Raw genomic sequence first — 24,685 nt, 5'->3', positions numbered from 1 at the left:
GTTCAGCGGTAAGAGTGTCCGTTGGCCTTGAGAAGACCCAATGTACGACCTCATTTTTACGCGGATATTACATTAACCTTAATTTCGTTCTACTAGCTTCGGTATTATTTTCCTCCTTTTTTGACAACTGAGCTACTTTTGATTTTTTGTCATTAAAAATATTTCTTATATTTTCTGGTCAAAATGTTGATCTATTTTATCACTGAATTTGATATTTAAGAATTATTACCAGATTCTGATAATTGAGAAATAATGATCTAACTTTTTCAACACGCTTTATAAGTATTGGGTAACAGTATTTTTCGAAATTTATGTTTTGTGAAAATCGTGAACGTGCTCCGGAGAACCCAAAAATCTTTTGCAATATCTTGTTGACATCACCTAACCGTAAGGCTTGGGTGTCCTTCAGCCACTAATATTATAAATATTTGTGTCACTAGCAAATTATTTTTTAAGAGACTGATGTCATCAAGCATCACCAACTAACGATATTAAATTTATATGTCTCAAATTGCTAACCCTTTAAATTGTAATGTCATCGACAGCTGTTCTTTCAGGGTTGGTTATGTTATGCTAAAATACTAAATCTTAGTATCACAAATATAAATGTTGTACAGCTTTACCATTTTTTCGTTTTTTTTCCACAATAAAGACAATTAATCACAATACCAATAACGATAGTCATGGATGCTAGAACGAGGCATGCCTACCTGAGTAGTTTTGCATTTCCATAGATAAGGTCAGGCGTTAATCATCTTTTTTGGTTCATATTTTTCAAACGTCTTGTGAAGCTCACACGATATGATAGAGGCACAGTTTACGATATCCAGTAATCAGTATATTCAAGCCTTTTCTAAACCTGTAGTTCCTGGGCATCAGTTTGAAAGGAATATGGCGCTTACGGAAGATATTTTCAAATGTAACTGGCAATGAAGCGAATATTTCTTCGCACTTAATTTGTTCTCGCGACAAGAAATAAACATTAGTAGAAGGTAAATAAGGCGTAACTCCATACGGTTAGCCAGCTTGTTCTTGGAGTACGAGATGTTAGTCCAGTAAATTTACCATGCACACTTCGCGGGTTTTCTGCTGTTTTTTGTTGGTGTTCGCAGATGCTAGTTTATTCCTCTCTCTCTCTCTCTCTCTCTCTCTCTCTCTCTCTCATAATACTCTGTTTTTTTCCTCCTCAGAAGAACTCAGGGTTTCATGGACATTACATAGTAGATTTATCAACACCGTGTACATATCTACAGGAAAGTGCAACATGCTGCACATGTTTGTGTGTGGGTTATTGTGTACCTTCCAAATCTCTCTCTCTCTCTCTCTCTCTCTCTCTCTCTCTCTCCTCTCTCTCTCTCCACAGAGACACACACGCATATGTTTATGAACATATTTTCTCAATGAATGCAGCTGTGGAAAATCCAATATGACTTTCCGAACACCGAATATTATTCGAAATTTTTTTTTTCGTATTCTATAGTGTGAAAGCTTTTTTTCCTGTCAAGAATAAAAAAAGAATATATTCTGTTGTAGGGAGAATTTGACCTAGAAGAACTCTAAAAACCCCTCCCTTTCTTGAAATTTTCTTTGGTCCCCTCCTGAAACATGGTTTAAATTTTTAAATCATTTGCCTGTTTGGATAAAGGTTTACTGTTGAAAGACAAATTGCATTTTTTCCTGATATATCTTAAAGTAAATCATATATATTGAATGTAATCTAAAAATAGTCATTACTTAAAAGTCCTATTTATGGCATGGTATTATAAACTATATTTCATTATTAAGGAAATGTTCTGTGTTTTTTATAGAAATAAATGAAAGATTTTTTGCTAATCATTAGCAGTAATAGCGTTTGTTTCCATTTCATTAATAGCATATTCCTTTTCCGTTTCTTTCAGAATGGTGGCAGAAAGATGGTCTCCTGCAGGGAAAAAATCCATAGAATATCGTGTGTAACTTCTGTACTGATGAATAATATGGAAAAAGCTACCCAGACTTAAGTAAGCGAAAAAGGAAAGGAGAAAGTAGGAAAAGAATGAATATGATTATCTAGTGTTTTCTTTTTCTAGATCTCACCCTCGTTCTCTTCTGTGGAAGATAAACGCAGTCTTAGTAGGACAGGACATTTAACGTTTGCCAGAAAAGGAGTTTATACTATTAACATTGAGATATCGTACACGGCTTTATTTCTCCTCAGAAATAAGCAAACTTAGAAAATAATTATTCATTGGTGAGTTCTGCAACGTCGTCGTCTTAATTCCGGATAGAAGAGACTTGTTCGAGAAAAAGGGAAAAGCTTATCTAGCTAATAAATAGTAACAAGCGATGACACTCCCTTTTCATCTTATGTTTCCGACGGAAGTGATGGTACGGAGACGTCGTAGATTGTGATCGTGTCTTTTTTGCTCTCACTCCCCTCTTTTCTCTTCTCTCCTTCTCCTCACTCCTCCTCCTTTCTGTTTTCTCTCCACCAGAGTTGAGAGATGTGCTGATTTAGTGTCAAGTCTGACGAAGTTGTGGGAGGGAAATTTGACTCCGAAAATCCCCCGTTTTTTTTTCCCACAACCCATAGGCTCAATCCTTTTACCGCGCCTGGATTTGCTGCGAGTAAAAAGGCTGAGTTGGGCTGGGCTGCCCTCCTTTCCATTATAGAAACTAGCTTTACTCTCTTAGCTTAGGAAACTTTGGATGCTGCCATCAGTGTTACTGCGTTTCTGTTCCATACTGTGCCGGTAACTGTTATCTTTTAGAAAACTTATAAGGGTATACGAAGAAACGCCAGTGCATTTTTTTTTCTCGTGGAAGTGGATATTTAACTAAGACTGGTATTCGGTGTGACCAAGTTCATTCCCATCCTGGGATCGGAAAGAAGGGAAAAGCGAGAAAAGGGAGACAGATCCCCAACAACACAGAGTGGTCCATCAATCCAGCAATCGAGGGCTGTGAGAGTTCAGCGCTAGAGGACCCCTGTTGCCTGGTGCCTTACGCCTTTGGAGGTTGTTGGGCGTTTGCCAAGGAGATGTCCTGAAGGCAGAAGAGGAGAAGTAAGGGTTGGTGAAGGAGGGACCTTTGTATTTGTGCATGTCTGGCACATTTACATACATATATATATATACATAAGAGCACTCATCCGTTTTATGGAAGGGAGGTTTTGTTGTGTAGATTGAAAGAGGGAAAGAGAAGAGAAAAACAACGGTGAGGCCATCCAGCATTTCTGGTTGGGTCTTCTTCCCTGTTGTAACTGTGAAAGCAAAGATAAAATACGCGGAAAGCAGGCGACATTCCACCGTTGTGTTTACGAGTAACTCCATCCATGAACTATTTTTGTAAACTCGAAATTAGTGGTTAAATGTCCATTTTACTTGGTGTAGTTAGTGTGTTAGCAAAGTAAGGAGTTGCTAATTTAAGAATATATGTGCCAAATGCGCTTATAATTATAAGGTTGAAACAGCTATTTTCTATATAATTAACCCGCTGTGTCCTATTTTGAATATTCTGTATTCGCAAAGTCAGAAATATTCGAGAAGTTATAGATTTGGCCGACTCCATAAAGAAGGATTTGGTAGCGAAGCTCCCGAGGAGGCGGCAGATGCAGTTAATGTTGTTTATTGGATGTGACGTGTGCAACGCGATTCATAACGACAACTAAACGAGGAGGACTGGAAAATATCGCGGGCGCGTGTGCCTCCTGTGTAATCCTGTGCGATTCAGTGTTGTCTTGAGCGTTAATACTTCCTTAGCGAGAAAGATTTCGTTTTTAAGGCTTACCTTTGTGTGGTGTGTTCTTTTTTTTTATTTACGGTTGAAGAGAACTGAATTTTCTCGCAAGCTCCCCCTTGCAACCCTGGCAACACCTTTGCAATCTGGGATTTTCCTGGAGAAAACGACGAAGAGGAGGAAGGAGAAGACTACCCAAGGAGGTAAGCTTCAAAGTTTCTCTCTCTCTCTCTCTCTCTCTCAAATTTGTTACATGCCCATGTTCATCAGTGGTAAGTTTGTAATGTAAATGTTAACATCTGATGGTTTGTATTACATTTCTTGTAAAAAGATGTGTTAAGGGAATGTTCGTTAATTTGCTGTAAATAGTTCAGATGAGCAGTCCATGTATGGTTGATAGCTTTACAAATGCCGTCATTTTTTGTGTACTATGTCAGAGAACTGAGCTTTATGGCTAGGAAAACGATCCTGTGGCTGTAGAATGGAAGCATCGGAAAAGAAAACGGTGATACGTTTGCTTTATGCAGAAAGCTTGCCTAGCATTTTTTTGACTAAATAAGCAAGAAGTGACGAGACCAGCAAGAAAAAGTTCTCAGACATTCTGCCTACCTCTCTTCCCGTTAGTTTCTCTAAATTTCGCTTAATTATCTCTCGGCATTTTCCCATTCCTTCGTTTGCTGCAACTGATCTTCCTGCCGACCTCTCTTTAACGAAGGCTTAAGAATAAAATCGTCTGCTCTTTGCTGCTTTATTTACCTTGTCATTTCTTGGGCGTCAGCATTTCTTTGTGCGTGCGTATGTGCTTGCATGTAAGTGTGAAACAGTCACGTAATGTTTCTTGCTTTTCATCCGGTTTCTGTTAAATGATTTTCATTTGTTCAATTTTTTTTTATACATAGCATCCATGCTTGGTTGTTCTTCGCTTCAGCCCTCCTGTTTATCTTGGTTTTAAGCCAATTTGCTTATATTTTTGTCAAATCACTCCAATCCCCGTCCCCCTTTTACCCTCTTAAACGATGAATGGCTGAAAGTACTCTAGTTGTCTTGAACCGCCTAGATTAGAAAAAAAATCATGATCAGTCAATCAATCATTCTTTTTGCCTATCCATCTATCTATCTAAATTAGTGATTTAAGGCAATTTTGTTATTATGATCATAGATTTTCTCCTCTTCTTCTGTTCTCATGTAGAATTGTTTTTTTCCTTCGCTTACCTTTTTAAATAGTGTACGTGTCTGTCTGTCTCCCGGTTCTCATGCAGCTGACAAACAGTTCAGTGGATCAGTGTATCCGATGAAACATTCATAACAACTGGCTTTAGCATTATAATCTACCTCCACTTATCTCAGTCCCGTTTCCTTGTTGGTAATGCACACAATCATAGTCTCCTTTCTGTCTCGTCACCATCAAGCTTTTAGTGCTCGCAAGTTATTTACTGTATTTTTTGCAATGTGTTTACCTGGGGAAATTCAACAAGAACGCCCATTTTTCTGGCCCCTACTTAACATGAATTGTACACTATCCCGTTGATTCTAACCCAAATTGCCTTAGAGGCCATGTCGTTCCTGAACTTTCTTGACGTGCTAAGATATCATCCAATATTTTTTTCACGACCCTTGTCTTTCTTTTCTTTCCCACTATTTTCAGTTCTGTCATGCTAATAACCGTAATAATTTTCGTGATTTCTCTCGCCAATTTGTTTTTCCTTCTTTTTTTTACTTATAAATATCCTGCATTCTATCCATGTAAGTAACATTCGAGTTTTCGTTCTTTCTCGTTTCATGTATTTTGTAATATATTTTCTCCGGCAAACTTTCTTTTTAGCCCCCTATTCCCAGCCAATTTACTGCGAGAGATTTCTCCACGTCTCTATCTCATTTGCATTATATAAGTTTTTGCCTTTTAAGAGTCCTCCGTTTTCCAGTTCGTTAGTTTTCCATTTCCAGTTTCCATCATCATCATCATTAAGCTGCCCTCTTTTACTCATCTGTTACAGTTTTTCGGGAATAATTAGCTCTGTCAAATATTTCTGGAGGTTTGCCTTCCATTTCGGGCCTTAAAGGTGTCACAATTGATCAGTTTAAGAAAATGATATACCTACATTTTTTGTCCCCAGTTTAGTAGAATTCCATGATTCATTTCCATTCCTTTCATGAAGACCAAAGTCTTATTACCTTCTATTTTTGACACTTTCAGGCAGAATGAGGCGCACCGATAACTGGAGCCATGTCTCGGCGACGTTGGTCCCAGATTCACCGTCCAAAGTCCCATCCATGGGCTACGTTCCAAAGGGTGAGTAGAAAAACTACTTCATACGCCATCAATTGACTGCATACTTTTGCTATTTTCATAAACGAAATTTTCGTCTACGTTTTGAATGAAGTATGTTCTGTATTTGTATTTATTTAGAAGAAATATATAAAATTATATATTAAATTAACGATATATATTATATTATAAAATATATTATATTACTATATATAATAATATATTTAGAATCGAAGAGATATATATGAGTATATCGATTTATTTTTGTTTGCCTATTTTTGTCATATTGGTAAGTAGTGCTTCATTAATCTTAGGGGCCTACCTGATTATAGGGGAATTGGGATTTGAAGAAATTTCCCAATAATATACTTTAAATTCCTATGTTATGTTTTCTTTGAGCAGGAAAATAAATATGATACGAGTTAATACAGTTTTTCGAGTGCACGTAAATGTCAGTAATTTTTTTTTTACTAATCTGCATATTGTTTAGGTAATTATATATAGTTTTTGTTAAAGTCCTAGAAATCGTTTTTCGTAATTACACATGTTTATTGCTCTTGAGTTCTTGATAGCAGCGCAAAATATTTCCGATCATCAGACCTGTTTGGGAATCAATGTGTTTTACTGTACATATAGTTGTATTTTGTGAGTTAATTCACATTACAAGTTATTTTGTAAAGTTGACTTTGAAGCAAAGTTGATATTAAATTCACATGGCTGTCATTTCTTTTTATTTATTTTTTTCTGTGGGAGAGATACTGCCGTTTTTTGTAGGTAGCATGATCCGGAGGGATTGCTGTAGATTTCCGTGATTATGCCATTGTTTCCATTTTCTTCCAGGATTATGATCCTTTTGAATATAATCACCTTAAATCAGATGACCATTGACATTTGTTTGTCATCTTTATCTCTGTAAGCTTTATCCTTCTTTTAGTTTTATCCTCTTCATACACTTTGATCAAACTCATACATTCGAACATACTTTCATGAAAAGTTTGTGTTCTCTTGCTAATTTTGTATTTGTTGAATTTATCGGTAACCTAATTTCTTAGCTATTCGGGTTCATTTAAGAAGTTATATTAACCCAAGTGGACAAAAATATTAATAGCATTTTATTGCTTGTGAAGAAATGTATAGATCTGATTGCGCTGGTCTGTACTAGTAGCATTCCAGGCTTTTTATGTACAAGGTATTTGGTAAAAGCTGCTTATATTCCTTACAGAATTTACATTTGTGATGACGTTAGAAACCTAAAACCATTGACGTATTTTAGGAACAAATTGTGCGCATGATGATGATGATGATGATGATTACTTACATAAATAGTAGCTATTTTTATTATTAGTCATCATTAATAGATAGGAGTATTTTTTTTTTCAGAAATATGGCTCTCCGTATACTAGCCCTTTAGATTTCATCACGGGCAATTACGCACTATAATTTCTTGGGTTAAAGATTTTTTAGATGTTGTATGCATTTTTGCCGAATATTTTCTGGGGTTCTCCCAGGTCTCCTAAGGGTAAGATTAGGAAGTGAAAAACAACGAAGGAAAACAATTAGTGGAAAGTTTGTTAGCACCAATAACCACAAAAATTAAGCAATGCTTGACATAATTTTCCTGTAACTGATTACATGAGTAGTCAATGCTGAATTAGACAATGCTCTGCATTAATGCTCTCAGTTATCCCCCCAAGCATATATGCTAAATGGGAAGATTAAACGTATTACTCTTGTTGTCTTTGTAATATTTGTCAATTGAACAGCTCTAATCGAATCGACCCCGGAAGAGTAAGTTAAAGTGAAGGATACTCAGGAAAAGTTTTTAAAGATGAATTTTCACTTACTTAGATAACAGGAGAAATATACAGAGTTGCTTGATATTGCTGTAGTTTGCATTCATGCAACGCATTTGGAAAACGGTATTACATTATGTCTGCTTACCTGGAATAGATTTCATTTATAGAAAAGTAAAACGGTAAAATGTGTTGAGTTTTGGAGAAAGTAACCGAGATATCCTCTTAAAAAATAATGGGAAAACACATTGGGATCTTCTCTAGCCCAACTGTCCAGGAAAAAAAGCAATTTCGGTGAGAAGGGGCTCAGGATGACAGGTATCAGGAAGAGGACGTCATCCAAAACAGAGAGAGAGAGAGAGAGAGAGGAGTAGTAGTAGTAGTAGTAGTAGTAGTAGTAGTAGTAGTAGTAGTACTTGATAAGTTGGGTAAGAAAATTATGTCCATAAAACAGACTTCCCTTTAATAAAGCTATACATATATTTAGAGACAAATTACATAGGCATGAGGAAGAGTTTATACGTTTCATTTTTCAGATCGCAGAGGATGTTGGAAAAATAACTGGAGTACGAATTGTAGTTAGCAAAAACTTGAGACTATATATATTTATAGGTACTATTCAAATGGCTCACTGAAAGTTATAAAGAAATCTCATTCAAATGGAAATAAAAACACATTTAACACATTTAATACAATTACAGATAATAAAAATGACAGTCCCTATTAGAGAGGAAACAGTACAAGAACCAGCTTCATTTTTTATGTGGAAAAGAAAAGACAAGTATTTTTATGAAAAAGAAATCTTTAAAAGGCTTAACGAAATTGATATTAATACTTTTTTTAGTCCATTAAAGATCTTCGCATTTATCACAGGGAAGCATTGCTTTTGTTTTCAGAGGTTGTGGTAACCCCAAGGGGAATAATAGCCGTGTGTCCACGATTGCATTTTGACGCTCTCTGTCATTATACAAACTGTCTTTTGCGGCATGTGCATACCTTGTAGCATGCATATCGTTGGTACATCAAGCAAATAGTTTTTCATTTAAACACGTCCAAGTCGAACATTTCATTTATTTACACATTTCAGTAATATTCCGCTCCAAATGACTACGATAGGCTTGAATAGTATTAAAAGAATCATTGTAAGCCTTTTAAATATAATTCACATTTCGGATAAGGTCAGGAAAAGCCCGACCTTCTCTCAATATAAACGAGGAAAACATACACGAATGAAGGAAAAGGCGATATCTGGGTACCTGCGATGAAGACAGAAACAAACAATTCCATTTTCTCTCAGCTGTTAGTCAGCAATCAGAAGGTTAAACGGGATCAGGGTAGGCCATGGCCGTGGACCCAGATGCACGAATCGGAATGGGGCCGGAAAGCTGAAGTGCTGAAGTTTATAGGCAAGAGTTTTTGAAGTATTTTCGTCGCTATACAAAGTGAATTTCGTTAATTCTGTGTAGTCGTTGCTTTATTGATGTGCGTATACAAGATATAAAGCGCATTGACTGTACTTTGTGTATTAGATGATGTAAATTCGTGCCCTCTAAACTCTCTCTCTCTCTCTCTCTCTCTCTATCTCTCTCTCTCTCTCTCTCATATTTGGGCCATACAACACCTCCAAGCCCGAAGGGAAGGAAGGTGGCGTATTTCTTTCTCTTAGTCGAGGTATTCTTTCGGTCACTGACTTATAAGTTTAAATGGAAGATTTCTTCTTCTTCATTCAGACGACCTCGTAGCCCCCGTTTGACAACCTCTTCATATTACCGCTTTCAGTGATTGTTTTTTCTTCCAAGTTTTCAAATATTTAATGATTTTCTGTTTCTCCTGACTTCTAATAACTTTATATCCTTATGGTTTTCATTTTGAAAGATGCTTTACTTTCATGTATGCACGTTGGGACAATACTTACTAACTGCTGTATGTGCTGTGATACTTCGTTCATTAAGTTGGGGGTTTATATTATTACAGTTTTTATGTCTTATTAAGGATTGTATTACTATACTATTTATTCGTGAGAATCGGAAAAGAGAACAGAAAACTGGAAAGTTATTTCAAACCAGCTCTGAAGGTCAAATGTATTATTTTTACTTATTGAAAAAAATTAGTTCAACATTATGAATTATGAACATGTGTTTTTCAGGAAATTTATGAAAATAACTAAAATGAGTTCAGGTAAACTAAATTTTCTCTGTTGGCACAAAGCCGATTCTCTTAGCTTTTATTTTGACCGCTAGTGATCGAAGACTCGTTCGTACAGAAAGAGACTGCAGCTAATTAAGAAAGTTTAGCTGGAAATTCTTCTCCCATTGTTTACAAACAATAAATAACAAACGTGCCAGGCAGGCAGAGTGCAGTCGTTGTTTTCTACCTTACGAGTTATAAGAAGATTTGTTAAAATATTCTCTCTCTCTCTCTCTCTCTCTCTCTCTCTCTCTCTCTCTCTCTCTCTCTCTCTCTCTCTCTCTCTCTCTCTCTTCCATTGCTGTCATGAAATATTATTGATGGTCACCTCTGTCTAATATGTTTTCATTGTTGCCTTGTGATTCAATTGCATATTTTACTCTAATTATCAACTGAGATGAAACGCATTTATTTTAAAACTTCTAGTTCATCATGTATGTGCTCGCTGTTCCAACTGCTTTAATTATTGAGCGATGCGGCTGTTACTGGTGTTAGAATAAACATGTCTTGAAATTCGTTCACAAATTAAGAATTATAAATTTACAGGTTTTCCTTATTGCCCAAGATTAGAGGTCAGATGGCCAAACACTTTTTTAGGAATAGCATCTCGAAACAATTTAGGTTTTACCAAACACCGGACGCTAGATGTTTGTCTAGAATAGACGATTTTTCTTTTAATCAAATAGAATTAATCATGTATTGAAATAACCAGAATATCTTATTTCACCTTCCCTAACCTTATACCACTTTTGAGTGTCTTAATTTTTCTTATCTATTCGAGCTTTCTTACTCCATATATATATATATATATATATATATATATATATATATATATATATATATATATATATATATATATTTATATTTATATATACATATATATATATATATATGTGTGTGTGTGTGTGTGTGTGTGTGTGTGTATACTTCACAAATATTTCATTTCTTACGCTTCAAATTTTTTTTCGTTTATTTTCATTCGGCTTCTACATCTCACTTCCATAATGGAGAGCTGACTTAATTCTAGATACATTCCCACTCTAGCTAACATAATATTTCAATTCTCTTTCCAGCCCTTTGGGCAGACTGCCACCTTCCATGATTAGCCTGATCTTTAACACCATTCCTACTCAACCATCATACAAATCATCATTAACCATATCATCATTTATCCTCAAAACTTTATTCTCCTTCACTCGTTTCTGCAGTTCTTCTTCGCTGCCCTCGATCAGTACCGTATCATTTGGAAACATGGACTATTACACATGCCAGTCACGGTTAATTTTCGTATCACAACTTTTCACCCACTGGATTTTTCGTGTCACTGCATCCATTAAACAACCTCTAAGACAGTTTTAGTTTAGCTCACCCAACCAGTTACTCTCCCGCTGTATGTTCTAACACACGGTTCAGTTCCATCATAAAACTTGCAATCGCTCTCAGCAACTTCTATACCATACGTTCCCAACAGCCTCCAAATTGCCTGATTTTTAAATACTGTCATAAACTTTTGTAGGTCTGTGTATGCCATGCAATACTTTTCTCTCTAAGTTCAAGCTACTCTTATATCAGTTTCAAAGCAGTTGATCCGCACACCCTCCTCCCAATCTAAGCACACACTGGTGCTCAAGGCGCCAATAACCCTGCCGTTTCGATGCTAGTAAGAACTAACCTAATCAATCAATCAACGCTGCTGTTCAGTCTCCTTTTTCACTTTGATTTTTAAACAGTTGAATAATTATTCCTTACAACAATTCTTCAGAGATTTTCGCTCATCCAGGCGTACTTTTCATTTCCTGGTCAGCCACTCAATAACTCGGTTGCCATTTCACCAGTGCATCTTATTCGTAATGTCATTATCTTCTGGTGCTTTCCAGTTTCCTGTCCATTATGTGGCCGTTTTAGTCCCCAAGCGTCGTCGCCCGAGGCGTCCTAAAACTGATGCTAAACCCCTTCCACTCTTGCATCATGCAGCTCTGCCTCTCTTCTCTCTTCCGCATTCAACAATTCCTCACTCCATCGACCCAGGCCTACATTCGCTTCATATCAAGTCTCCACTTTCATATTTTATTCTGAGATCCATTTGTACGTTAACCCTTTACTCAGGATTCAGTTGCCTGCAGTCTATTTTTCCTCAAGTTTTGAATCACCTCCTCCCTCTATTTTTGTTACTAACTTTCTCTCTCACCTTTTCTCTTGACTGCCCTATCTGTCCTTTTGAATATGGTTCCACGAGTTTATCTTCCCTCGTGTTATTTTTCATCTAAAATAACTTTCCTTTCCTTCACTAAGCCTTTCATTCCCTCATCCCATTAACCACAGACCCTAATACTATATATATATATATATATATATATATATATCTATATACATATATATATATATATATATATATATATGTATATGATATATATATATTATATAATATATATATATACATATATATATATATATATATATATATATATATATATATATATATATATATATATATATCCACACACACACATATATATATGTGTGTGTGTATATATCTATATATATCTATATATATATATATATATATATATATATAGTATATATATATATATATATATATATATATATAAATATATATATATATATATATAGTATATATATATATATATATATATATATATATATATATATATATATATATATATATGATATATATATTGACGATCTTTCGTTAAAGCATGCGATATTTCATGTTGTCGTACAGCTGGAGGAAGGAATGAAAGGAGTCGACCTTTAGCTCTTTCGTATATTTTTCACTTTTCCTCAGGGTCAAGTGATAGAAAAATTCATTATTTGTTATAAAGGCATCTCTGTAGCAGCAATACATAAACATAAAAACTATCGTACTACTACTTAAAAACTAATTGTCTATAAATGTTGTTTACAAGTAGTGCATCCAGTTTGTACATCACGGGGCAGCTGTTGATTAAATCTACACGATTTTTCTTTATTATACATGACTCTACAATGTTTCGTTTTGTGATGTCTTTACAAAACTACACCCTTCGAAGAGTTCCATCGGCTCATCCTCAAGAAACATATCGAACTGGCGAAATTAGAAGAAAAACCACCTTTAAAGGAACTCAGAATGCAGAAAAGAACACTATTGAATGTATTAATTCCAAACGACTGGATTAATGTTGTATTTGATTTTTGTTACAATAAATTAGGCTAAGAATGTACAAAGATGAGCAGAAAACACCAAAATAAACTAATAAGATTAATTCAGCGAAGTAATTGGACAACAAATGCTAATAATGATTTCGTTTGTAATATATCTAACACTCCATTGAAACAAATAGAGATTGGCTTGAAATTGGGAATGCATTTTGTAAGCTTGAAAAGGATGGTAACATTACGTCAGAAGAAATCAGTATATGTAAGGGTGTAGTGTATGGGATCGCCAATTTCGATTCACCCGCGAATATTCCTGTAAGGTTCCTAAATGTATATAAAAAACTGAAAAAAAGATAAAGATTTACATGTTACTAGAGCTGATAAATCGAACACATTGTTCATCATGAACAATGTCGACTATAATAACAAAATGTTAGAATTACTCTCAGACCAAGAAACCTTCACAGGAATAAGAAACAATCCTTTAGATAAAGTTAATGCTCATTTCAACAAAACCACCAAGTGTATTCTGAAAAGCCATAAGAAATTATTACAAAAGTTCATCACTGTAAATCCAGCTCTTCCATATTTATATGGAGTTATCAAAACTCATAAGGAAAATAATCCTGTTAGACCCATTATTAGTTCTGTAGGCTCTTGTACTTATAGACTATTGAAGTGGGTTGTTAACGAATTGTCTCCAATGCTTGGTAGCATATCAGGTGTGTCTGTGAAAAATAATGTGGATTTTATAGATAGGTTAAGAAGGTTTAATTTTAATTTTGACTTTAAGTTAATTAGGTTTTACGTCAGCTCATTGTTTACAAAAGTACTTGTGGATAGACTACTTGAATTTATGAAGGAAGAAATGGAAAAATATACTTTCTCTTTGGACAGGCCTTCTATGATTAGGCTGAAAGAATTGTGTGTTAGAGGTTGTAAATTTCTGTTTGGAGAAAAGTATTATGAACAAATATTTGGCATGGCAATGGGCAATCCGTTATCTCCATTACTTAGTAATCTTTATATGGAGTTTTTTTAAAGTAAGTACTTACCAAGGATACTTCCCAAAGGTATCCTGTGGGTTAGGTACGTTGATGATATATTTTGTGCTTGGCCTATTGACAAAAATGAAGAGAGCTTCCTTACAGCATTTAATACCCTAGTACCTTTTATAAAATTCACCTTGGAAACTGAAGTAGATAATAAGTTGGCGTTTTTAGATATTTTAATTGTGAGGAATGATAGAAGTTTTAGGTTTTTGGTGTACAGGAAGTCTACAAATGTAGATTCCTACATACATTTTTATTCTGACTATCATCCGAGAACGAAGATGATGGTATTTTCGTCTATGTTCTTAAGGGCAATGCAGGTCAGTTGCCCTGACTTCCTCGAAGCTGAGCTTCAGAAGGTCCGAGACATTGAAACAAGTCTTAGTTACCCTTGTGATTTTATTGACAGGGCTTTCTGTAAAGCAAGAAAAACTTTTTATGAAGTTGGTCGTAAGAGTGATTTTTATATGAAAAACCTTCTTGTTTTAACACACTGTAACCAGTTTATGGACATCCCTGGGCTGTTGAGGCAATTTAATTTTAATGTCATTTTTAAGAACTATGTACTTAAGAACTTGTTCATCAGGAATTCCCCCCTACAAAAGAGTGGCTGCTTATATGAAATCCCTTGCAATCAGTGTAATAAAATGTACGCGGGACAAAATGGGAAGGATCTCGAAACGAGAGTAAAACCACATAAATATAATGTCAGAACAGGAATAATGCAAGCAGTTTGTTTCAACATATGTATGAGCGCAACCACACCATGAATTGAAAAGAAGCGAAAGAGATCATGTTCTGTAAAGACATCACAAAACGAAACATTGTTGAGTCATGCATAATAAAGAAAAATCGTGTAGATTTGATCAACAGCAGCCCCGGGATGTAGGAACTAGATGAACTACTTGGAAACAACATTTATAGACAATTAGTTTTTAAGTAGTTGTAAGACAGTTTTTATGTTTATGTATTGCTGCCACAGAGGTGTCTTTTGTAGCAAACAATGAATTTTTGTATCACTTGACCCTGAGGCGGTGTGAAAAAATAAAATATGCGAAAGCAATTGGTCAACTCTTTTCATTCCTTCCTCCAGATGTACGACAATATATATATATATATATATATATATATATATATATATATATATATATATATATATATGATGCATATGTGTGTGTGTATGTGTACGCTTAAATAAGCGGGAGGTAGATGGAGAAAAATATATTCATTTTTCGTATTTCGTTTTACGTAATATCAATTGGATACCTTTTTCTATTGGTCCCAAAACGTTACTTATGTGTATTTGGACAACTAGGGATTTCAAATTTAGTGGGTCTTATATTTATTACCATCAACCATAGAGATAGAAAAGAGTATTTTCATGGAAAAGTGAAATTAATTGCTGCTCAAGCTATCAAAGAGTACGATTTGTCTTTTATTCATGAGATTTCTCTATCTTCAGTGCACCCTGTAACTTCATCCATACTCATTCTGTATCTGAATAAAGTATAGGTTATACTAAGTTTGCTCTGAGATGTATTCGTAGATCAGTGAAAAAAAGAAAAAAAAATAGATGGTGAATTGTCGTAGCTCGCTGGAAAAAAGTGAATTATTTTGTTATCAGTCAGGGCAACTCAATGCTCGCATGACACTGAATGAAAATCTGTAATAAGCTTTCTGTCTGGTACGTATGTTTAAAACAGTAATAAACAGCAGTGTCTTAGGCTACATTACTAATACAAATATACAGAAAAAATGAAAAAAGCAATATTACTTTACGGGTAGTTTTCCTCTAAGACAAAAGGTTTGTTTTGAATTGGAACAGCACCCTCCGTGGTCATATTTTTCCTTTCTTTATAAATATTCATAATTTCATCGCTTTAAGAAGATTTCAAGAAAAAACTATCACTTCAATCTAAAGATGCCCACATTCAAGAAATCACCATACAATAATGCATAATTAAGAGGCAGCAAAGAAGTCTAAATGAACAGGTTCACTGAAGGTGATTCAAAAGCCGAGGTTAGTGTGCCAACCTGCATTAAGCTACAGATAAAAACCCACAAAACTGATCACAACAATAAAAATAAAACAAAAAAAAAAAAAAGTTTACGCCATGTGATTGAGTTTCATATACAAAAGTCACGAAATAAAAAAAAAAATCGAATTTGTCCCGAACGGTTTTTACATAAATTCTTGGTGTACCTTTTGTAATGAAGTAGGCGATTAGTCTCCTTGACGTGGAAGGGAACTCGTGACATGAAGTGTTTTGGTTATTTTCCATTTGTTTCGTCGATATCTTCTCGTATATTGCTGGTGAGTAGTTGGTGCCTGGTTCTTCTAAACTATCCAATAAATTGCCCTTTTTCTGTTGTTACTCCCTATCCATGCTTCACACCTCAAGATTTTTATTCTTTTAAATGGATATAGATTTTTCAATATGAAGATGGATAGTATAGAAGATACAGATATTCCTTAAAGTGAAATAAACTAATTTGATGTTTCATTGTGAACATTTGTGATAATTCTCTCGAAAAGTAATCGTGTGTGCTACGTATGACAAAGAGTGCATAGTCTTTACCTTTACTGCTTCTATTGATTCTCCCGCTTTGACTTTATCGATTGTAAGTCTTGGAATCACGTTTTAATTAAAAACTATTCCATATTTATTTGAGAATTTTATAGCAAAGTTTGAACAATTTGCCCTTTGAAAACCTATCGATGCTTTCAGAATAAAACCTCTAGGAAGTTGCAGCGCTTATATAAACTATACTTATCCTGCAATAGAGAGAGAGAAAGAGATAATTAACTGTATATACCCATGTGTATGTCTTTGTTTACTGTGAGTATTATTGGTGATATGTTATGAAGTGTGCTAATTAGTGAATAAGCTAAAATAAATGTACCCTGGAATTTCCCTGTATGACCGAGCACCATGTATCTGTTGGTTGAATGCTACTATGGATTCAACGCCTCGTATTAGATTTAATGATAATTAGTCTAGTGAGCTGCTGTTTTTTTTGTGGTGGCCAAATGGCGTTTTACTCCTGATTTTCTCTTACATACAAGCCTTCTGACTATATAAGGGTAAGGAGTCTCTCTCTCTCTCTCTCTCTCTCTCTCTCTCTCTCTCTACAACCAATCGACCTACCCACCTATTAAAAAATAAATTAAGTTTATAGAAGTTTTCAATCAGTCCCTTCATTATAACAAATTTTAAGATTTTTACCTCAGTACTTTAAGAAACGTCAATGATATACCTCAGGAGGGTTTTTTTCAGGATTGAGTGTTAGTCGCAGAAGAGTGGTGACTATTCGTAGGAACTGCATGTGAATCTTTTTTTTTTTCTTCTTCTTCTTCTTCTTAGCTCAAGCTATATAAGGATCGCTGCATTTGTTGAGCCTAATCCAGTTAACATTTTGAACGGGTATGTACATAATTGGTTTTGGCAGATGCCTTTCTGACTCCAACCGTCCTATTTATCTAGGATTAAGACAAACACTGAGTTGTGATGACACGCCCACCAAGTTGCTAGGTTAGGAACCGTGTGCAAAAAAATATGCAAATAGACTGCTCATTTTTGTTGAGCCTCTTTTTTTCCCGGTCTTTTGAAACAATACTATAGTAGAGTCCAACTAGCTTTGCAACTAAGCCCCGCCCACTGCATGCTTGTGATTAGCTATTCCCTCTAGATCTTTAAATTTCCGTCACATGAAAAACCATTCGGAGTTCTCTATCTCATTTTCTGTCTTGCATTCTACATTCTGACTGTAGTTATCGAAAATTAATATCTTTATTAAAGATTTGCATTAAAATAACCATAGTATCTTAGACTTTTTGGTGGTGAGACCTCAGTAGAAAATGTCATCACCCCATCGAAAATGAGGCTTATTCATTCGACATGTCTGCAGTTATGGTAATAAAGTTATTCGTGGGTATTTTTCATTCAACTTTTTTTCTCTATATTATTTCACATTGTTTCTAGTATGCCAAGTATCGAATGCATTGCTTGTTTGATGACGTTTTGAATGAAATTTTCAGCTCTGCTGCAGATGTCAAACATTAAATTCAAATTAGGATGCAATATTTACAGTTTACTTTGCCATTAGCTCCCGTTTCTTTTCTGGGTTTTATAGTAACAAATCGCTTTATTCGTTTTCGATATGATTGTTATCTGGAAACGCTTAGGTAGCACTTCCATTATTTTATAAATATGATATTCATAATGATTCTCTCTCTCTCTCTCTCTCTCTCTCTCTCTCTCTCTCTCTCTCTCTCTCTCTCTCTCTCCTTGTAACTGAATAAAAAACATACAAAAGTCTTGCCCAATCAACTATGAACGGAACCATAATAAGTGATTCTGGTTTAATTGCAAACAAAAAAGGTACAAAAAAGTTATGACAAATTCACGTTATAGCAAACAGGATCCTGACAACCAATGAAATGATTCGTTCCGTTGGACGAAGAGGCAGAAATTCGTGAATGTAGAAAAGCATTCGCTTAAAGGTAGAATGCCAAGCACACTATTGCAAATTATATCCAAAATAAACCTGTTAGTACGGAGTCTCAGAGCTGAGCGTTCATGGAATTCGTATAATGAAAAGGACAATGGAGTAAAGAGGTAAATTGCTCTTAGACAATTGCATGCAGAATGTAATATTCATTACCTAATATGCGACATTGCAAAGAATTTAAAAATGAGAAAAGACGAACAGTGCACATAAAAGAAAAATGGCTTAATTAGCACTGCAATTAAACAACAATGGCAATTGAAGTCATCGGACAACTTTCCCTTTTATGAAGGAAAATTTGCTGGATTTTGGGAATGAATAAGATTAATTAACAAAATCGTAAAGATAAATGGACCAGAATGTCCAAAGAAAATAGAAATAAAGAACGTTAGGAAAACAGGGAATAGTGTTTTTGCCCTTGCAATTTCATCGTCCTCATTTCATCTATCAATCCTCACCTTGAGAACACAGTCAAACAATGTTTCCATTGCGTGGTTTCTTCCCATTTCAGTGTTTACTTTCATATCTATAATATTTCTTTTTCCGTAAATGAAATCGGTCGTCAATCTCTTTCTTTTTCGGTATTTTATTTACGTTCATCTTGTCTACGAGAGAATACGGAGTTCACATCGTTAAATCTGTTTAAAAAGCAGGAGGAGGAGGAGGAGGGAGAGGAGGAGGGAGGAAGGAGGAAGGCGAGGAGGAGGAGGAGGAGGAGGAGGAGGGGAGGAGGAGGAGGAGGAGGAATCGCAAATGTGAAAAGAGAGGAGGAGGAGGAGGAGGAATCGCAAATGTGAAGAGAGAATGAGAAATGGGAGAAGGAGTGAAATCATATGGATTGGCCATTTATGCTTCATTACTGTTTTCCGTCCCATGGGAATTTTATATGTAAGGTCGAACATGTATCATGCTGACATTTTGTTCTACCTTAATTAGGATGGTGACCATTCCTGAAAAATGAGTGAGCTGGTTTTTGGAAAATAATAATAAACTTTATTGCTTTCGTTTTATTAGGCATGTATTTGTTGTGGGCTTGAATAAATAAGTTCTCCTACTTTCCGAAGTTTTTATATTTTCCTGCCTGATACCTTGAAATAATACAGGGATGATATTAGAGTGTAAGAGCCGTGCGCATTTGCTAGAAGGGTTTGGCATTATACCCAGAGTTTGGTTTGTCTTCCTTTTCCCTTATTTCGGAGTGTTTTAAGATCTGAGAGCCTTTTGGGGCCAGGGCGTACATCGAGTTGTCTGTATATTTTCAAAATTGTCTCTCCTTTCTTTAAAGTGGGGATGTTCCAATGAAATACGTGCTTCGTTAAAAATTTCTCGTTCATCGCCTCGAATTTGGGCATGAGTAAAGTTAAATTTTAGTATCCACAAAATTTTACAAGCATTATGAGATAAGATACTCTGTTTCATGTTTCATCTTGGGGTATTATCGTCTTCGTCTCCCCTTTGAGTATGGTCCCTTATTCCTAATAAAAAAATGGAAACGACCTTCCCATTGATACGTGAAAAGGTCTTCCACTTTTAGTAGCTTCTGAAACGATGCTACTCATGATTTTATTGCCATTTATACTGAATACCAATGACAGTGCCTTTGTTGATCCTTTTCCATAGTCTTAGGTGGGCATGCATAAAAAGACAAGTCATTCCAGACAAAACAAAAACCTAATGTATATAGGGTTAAGGAGGGTAGTTCCTATTGACTTGTTGTAATGGCATTATCTTTGTAAAGTATTCTAATATCCAGAAAATGAATGTTAAGGTAATCCTGTGTTGGTCTTTCAAGGTCCGAGCTTCGCTGCTGGACCGAGGTTTAACCAGCAAGTTCGGCAGCCAGTCAGGGAGCGCCCTCGCAGTCACAGTCACCCGCATCACCTGTCTTACTCGGCCTGGGTCACCATTGGGCCCACCAGTGAAACCAAAATTCCGTTAGCATATCGTACAAAAGCGGATTAATCTCAGCAATAAATCACTGTATTCCGGGATCGTGTTGTATGACCTAACCTTTGCGGTCTCAGTGCTGTCAGGATAAGAGACATTCTCTTCACGTTTGTCGATAAATGCAGGAAGGTTTGTATCCAAGGTAACCTCAGAAAGCATTAGATTATTCCATTTCGAGGATTGTTTGAAAATTTTATCTGTAATGAAGAGTATATATATTATTATGAGAGAGATTTGTGTATGATTGTGCATGTGTTTGTGTTTGGGTGTGTCTTTGAGAGAGAGAGAGAGAGAGAGAGAGGAGAGAGTGGATTAAGAGAGAGAAGATCGAGAGAGAGAGAGATGAGAGAGAGAATGAGAGAGAGTAGGAGAGAGAGAGAGAGGAGAGAGAGAGGAGGGGGAGTAGTAGGAGTCTGTCACCTACTTCTGGAATTAATTTGAGATCCTGGAATTCTAAAGCCACGTCAGAGAAAATCAGAGACCACAGTTTCTGAATATTCGAAATGAACTTTGTCATTTGGATCAAAGTGCTACAAAAGAATTTGTTTTTCAAGAAGTCACTCTCCAAATTTGGGAGCCTGGCTTCGTTTTGGTCTCTTGGGTGACGAGAGAAAAAGGTCCTCTGAAGTTGACTCCGGACTCAACACTTTTTTTTCCTTTAACCCAAATATGCTTACTAATGAAACACAGAAATGGAAGCAGGGGTAATATAGTTAATGAACTGCGAATATGTTGTTGAAAAGGATTTCATGATTTAGAGTATTTATTTCTCTAAATTAATTAAGAAATTGTTTTTTGTATTTGTTTATGGGGATGTCTTACTTCTTTTACAAAGTATAATTTGTTTTTATGTCAAATCTGGCATTTTAATGGTTCTCTTAATCAATAATTTTAATTGTTTTAGTGTGTTGGATTGCGCTCATCTCACTGAGACTTTAATTGTCCTGTCCATCTGGCTTCATGAATCTTACCTCGATTAATATATTACTGTAACCTCTTAACTGTCTTTATTTTCATCAATAAGATGGGGATCGGTAAATATTATGCTTATTATATTGAATGTGAACTGTAGATAAACTGCCCTTTATTTTTCTCTGTCCGATGGACGTGAAACCGTAGGTTAAGGTGCTCGTGAATGACCGCATGTTTCGTTGACACGGTCTCATGTACAAAGGTCAGCCTTACGACATTAATTCTGCCTAAGATTCAACTTCCGCAAATATCCCAGCTTGCAAGTTGCATGCGGACCATTTTCGAATTTATGTGAAGTTGTAGTGCTGATTCCGTATGAATAATTACGTGAAGGTTCCGCATATGACATGAAAGGAAATTTGCAGTTTGACAGATAAAGAGTGATGGTCTTTAAGACGCGTTTTATATAATGTATATATATAATATATATCTATATATATATATATATATATATATATATATATATATATATATAAATATATATATATATATATATATATATATATATATATAATATATATATATATATATATATATATCAAAAGCGCTTATATTATTTGTAATACACCTCATTTCCCCATCTACCATTTTCATAACGTTAGTCTCCTTTTTACTTGTTAGGCAATGCCAAGCAAAAATAGGGATAGCAACCTCGCATCAGTTTTCGCCAACAGCTGCACTATACCAACTTGTGTCAGGGGACGTTTCCTCGCGAATTTCAGGTCTCGCTCGTCATTTAGACTGATTGCTGCAGTCTCTTTCACGGCAGTCCTGAAGTTTACGTCTACTCTCGCTTAATCCATTCTTCATCTGTTTTGTTTTTAGGTCCTTATGGTTTGGAGAACTGTTTTCTGGAAAATAGGGAATCGAGTCTTCTAAAGATGATTCATGAACGTGTCAGAATAGCATCTAACACCTTTTGTTCCATATTAATTTAAGTGTTTTTGAACATCGTTAAAAAATATGATCCTTCAAAAGGGCTGTATCATCAGTTGCTTGAAGTGTTCATATACCATTGAAAATAAAGGGAGAGGAATGTAATCAAGCATTTTCTGTAAAACAAAAATCTGTTGAAAGGTAGACTATGAAATCATCAAAATTACCATTTTATCCAGAATTATATTGACTGTCTTAATTAAAAGATCATCTGAAAAAAGTCATTGGTATGGATGCTTTCCTTGAATTATATTTGAAAATCATGCAAACCACGGAAATACGTGTTTATAAAAATTTCATGGCTGTCATCCTAGGTATTGCATATACCTTGTTTTTTTAATCTTCATTTTCATTCTTCGGCTGCATCTTTCCATACCAGTATATTTTTGCTTGTTGGGCCTCATCCAACTGAAAACTAGTTCCTTATTTTCAATATATTGGAAACACCTCGTCGGAGTATTAGTTATCATTCAAGGCACATATATTTTTAAATTCTATTAAGATTATCTTATTGTTTTTTTTTCACTTCATTTTCTCAAAACTTATTTTTTTGTTTTGTTTTGCATTATCATCTGTACCAGTCCGCAAATATTTTAGCTGCGCTCAGTTGAGTTTTTTCGTCTATTCGTCAAGTCTGTTTGAATATTTCGTTCAGTTTTTCATGAAAGTCCTCCCGTCTATTCGTCAAGTCTGTTTGAATATTTCGTTCAGTTTTTCAAGAAAGTCCTCCCAATCTCTCCTTTTTCTCTTTTCTTCACATCCAGTAAAATCTTTTCTTTGCATTTTCTGTGTCTGACGTTACGTGCGAATTTCCATTTAAAATTCCTCCTTTTGGGTAAACGCAGAATCCCAGGACTGCAGCCCTCCGCTTTTGCTGAACAGTCTTTTGTCGATGGGCAATGCTAATTACTTCACTAACCCTGATCAATGGACGCAGCACTTTGGAAACATGAGAACAATTTCCAGCGCCGTTGGTCTTCCAGCCTGTTTCGTTTACTTTCGATTCCCTATTGATGCCTTTGAGTCTCCAGTAATTATACACGAGAGCACATGGGAAATGTGATTAATTTTCCTGATGGTTTAAGCATTTCGTATTTGTGTGTTTGTGTGCAGGTACCTTGGGAATTACATGCACCAGTACCTCCATCCTAAAACTTCTTCTAGAGACCTTTTCTAATGGGAAAGACGTATAGTTCAGCGATATACTTATACATACAAACACACACACACATATATATATATGTGGTGTGTGTATAAGTATATATATATATATATATATATATATATATATATGTGTGTGTGTGTGTGTGTGGTGTGTGTGTGTGTGTGTGTGTGTGTGGGTGCGTGTGTGTGTTTGTGTGTGTGTGTGTAAAGTAATGGAGACTAAAATAACTTGGGAAAGGTTGCAGCAAGAATGCAAAATGAAGTTTTTGAAAAGTTTTTTCGGCACGTTAAACGTTAATCAAACCATTTTTCCAATGCGTTGGCAGAGACCTTTACATGGGGTGGCTGCCGATATTAAAAGCTTTTTCTAATCGTTTGGCGAGGAAGAGTGAGCTTAAGTATCTTTTTCTTTCTCTGCTTATTTTTGAAATGGCTGAATTTTTAGCCTTATTTACGAGAGTATCGGTTAGTTACTTGTTGTACCGCGATTTCATTCCCGCAGATGTTGATGCGGTATGAATAGGAATGCGACATCATAATGCGTTTATATTCATTACCCAAACATCATCATTACTCTGCATTTCCAAATACTAATCATGTGACATGAGGCCAGGACGTGGAATCAATAGACATTAATCTTAGTTACCGCTAAAACGTCAAGGTGTATGCCGAGGAAGCCTTAGCCGATGAGGCACTGCTAATGATGATATCGTTTATTAGCCCCGAGAGCCTTTAAAAGCATTACCAACACTGTCACGTTCTGTTAGTTATATCCATCTCGTAAACTTGACAACCTGTTCATCTCTCTCTTTCTGACAATATGATACATAAGGATAAATATATTTTTTGTAGATCTTGAAGACTGGTAATTATCAGGGAGCTGGATATGCTATGGCATTTGATAAACGCGGGATGATTAGTTCTATTAATCAACTTTCACGAACTGTTTCTGGGCATGATTGTGGTAGAACCGTGTATCAAACAGT

General features: G+C 35.4%; 1 protein-coding gene across 1 annotated transcript in view; it reads left to right on the top strand.

Annotated features, from left to right (window-relative positions):
* The window catches only part of LOC135224815 (uncharacterized), a 721,072-nt gene extending 715,061 nt beyond the window's left edge, over nucleotides 1-6,011 (top strand). Inside the window, exons 4-5 of the mRNA XM_064264138.1 lie at nucleotides 1,899-3,920; nucleotides 5,912-6,011. Coding sequence (XP_064120208.1) covers nucleotides 1,899-2,000 — 102 coding nt within the window. The 3' untranslated portion in view covers nucleotides 2,001-3,920; nucleotides 5,912-6,011. The remainder of the gene's footprint in view (nucleotides 1-1,898; nucleotides 3,921-5,911) is intronic.
* The last annotated feature ends 18,674 nt before the right edge of the window (nucleotides 6,012-24,685 follow it).

The sequence above is a fragment of the Macrobrachium nipponense genome, chromosome 12, assembly GCF_015104395.2.
Source record: "Macrobrachium nipponense isolate FS-2020 chromosome 12, ASM1510439v2, whole genome shotgun sequence".
Taxonomy (NCBI): Eukaryota; Metazoa; Arthropoda; class Malacostraca; order Decapoda; family Palaemonidae; genus Macrobrachium; species Macrobrachium nipponense.
The sequence above is the reverse complement of the archived record's forward strand: the minus strand, read 5'-3'. Positions and strand labels throughout refer to the sequence as shown.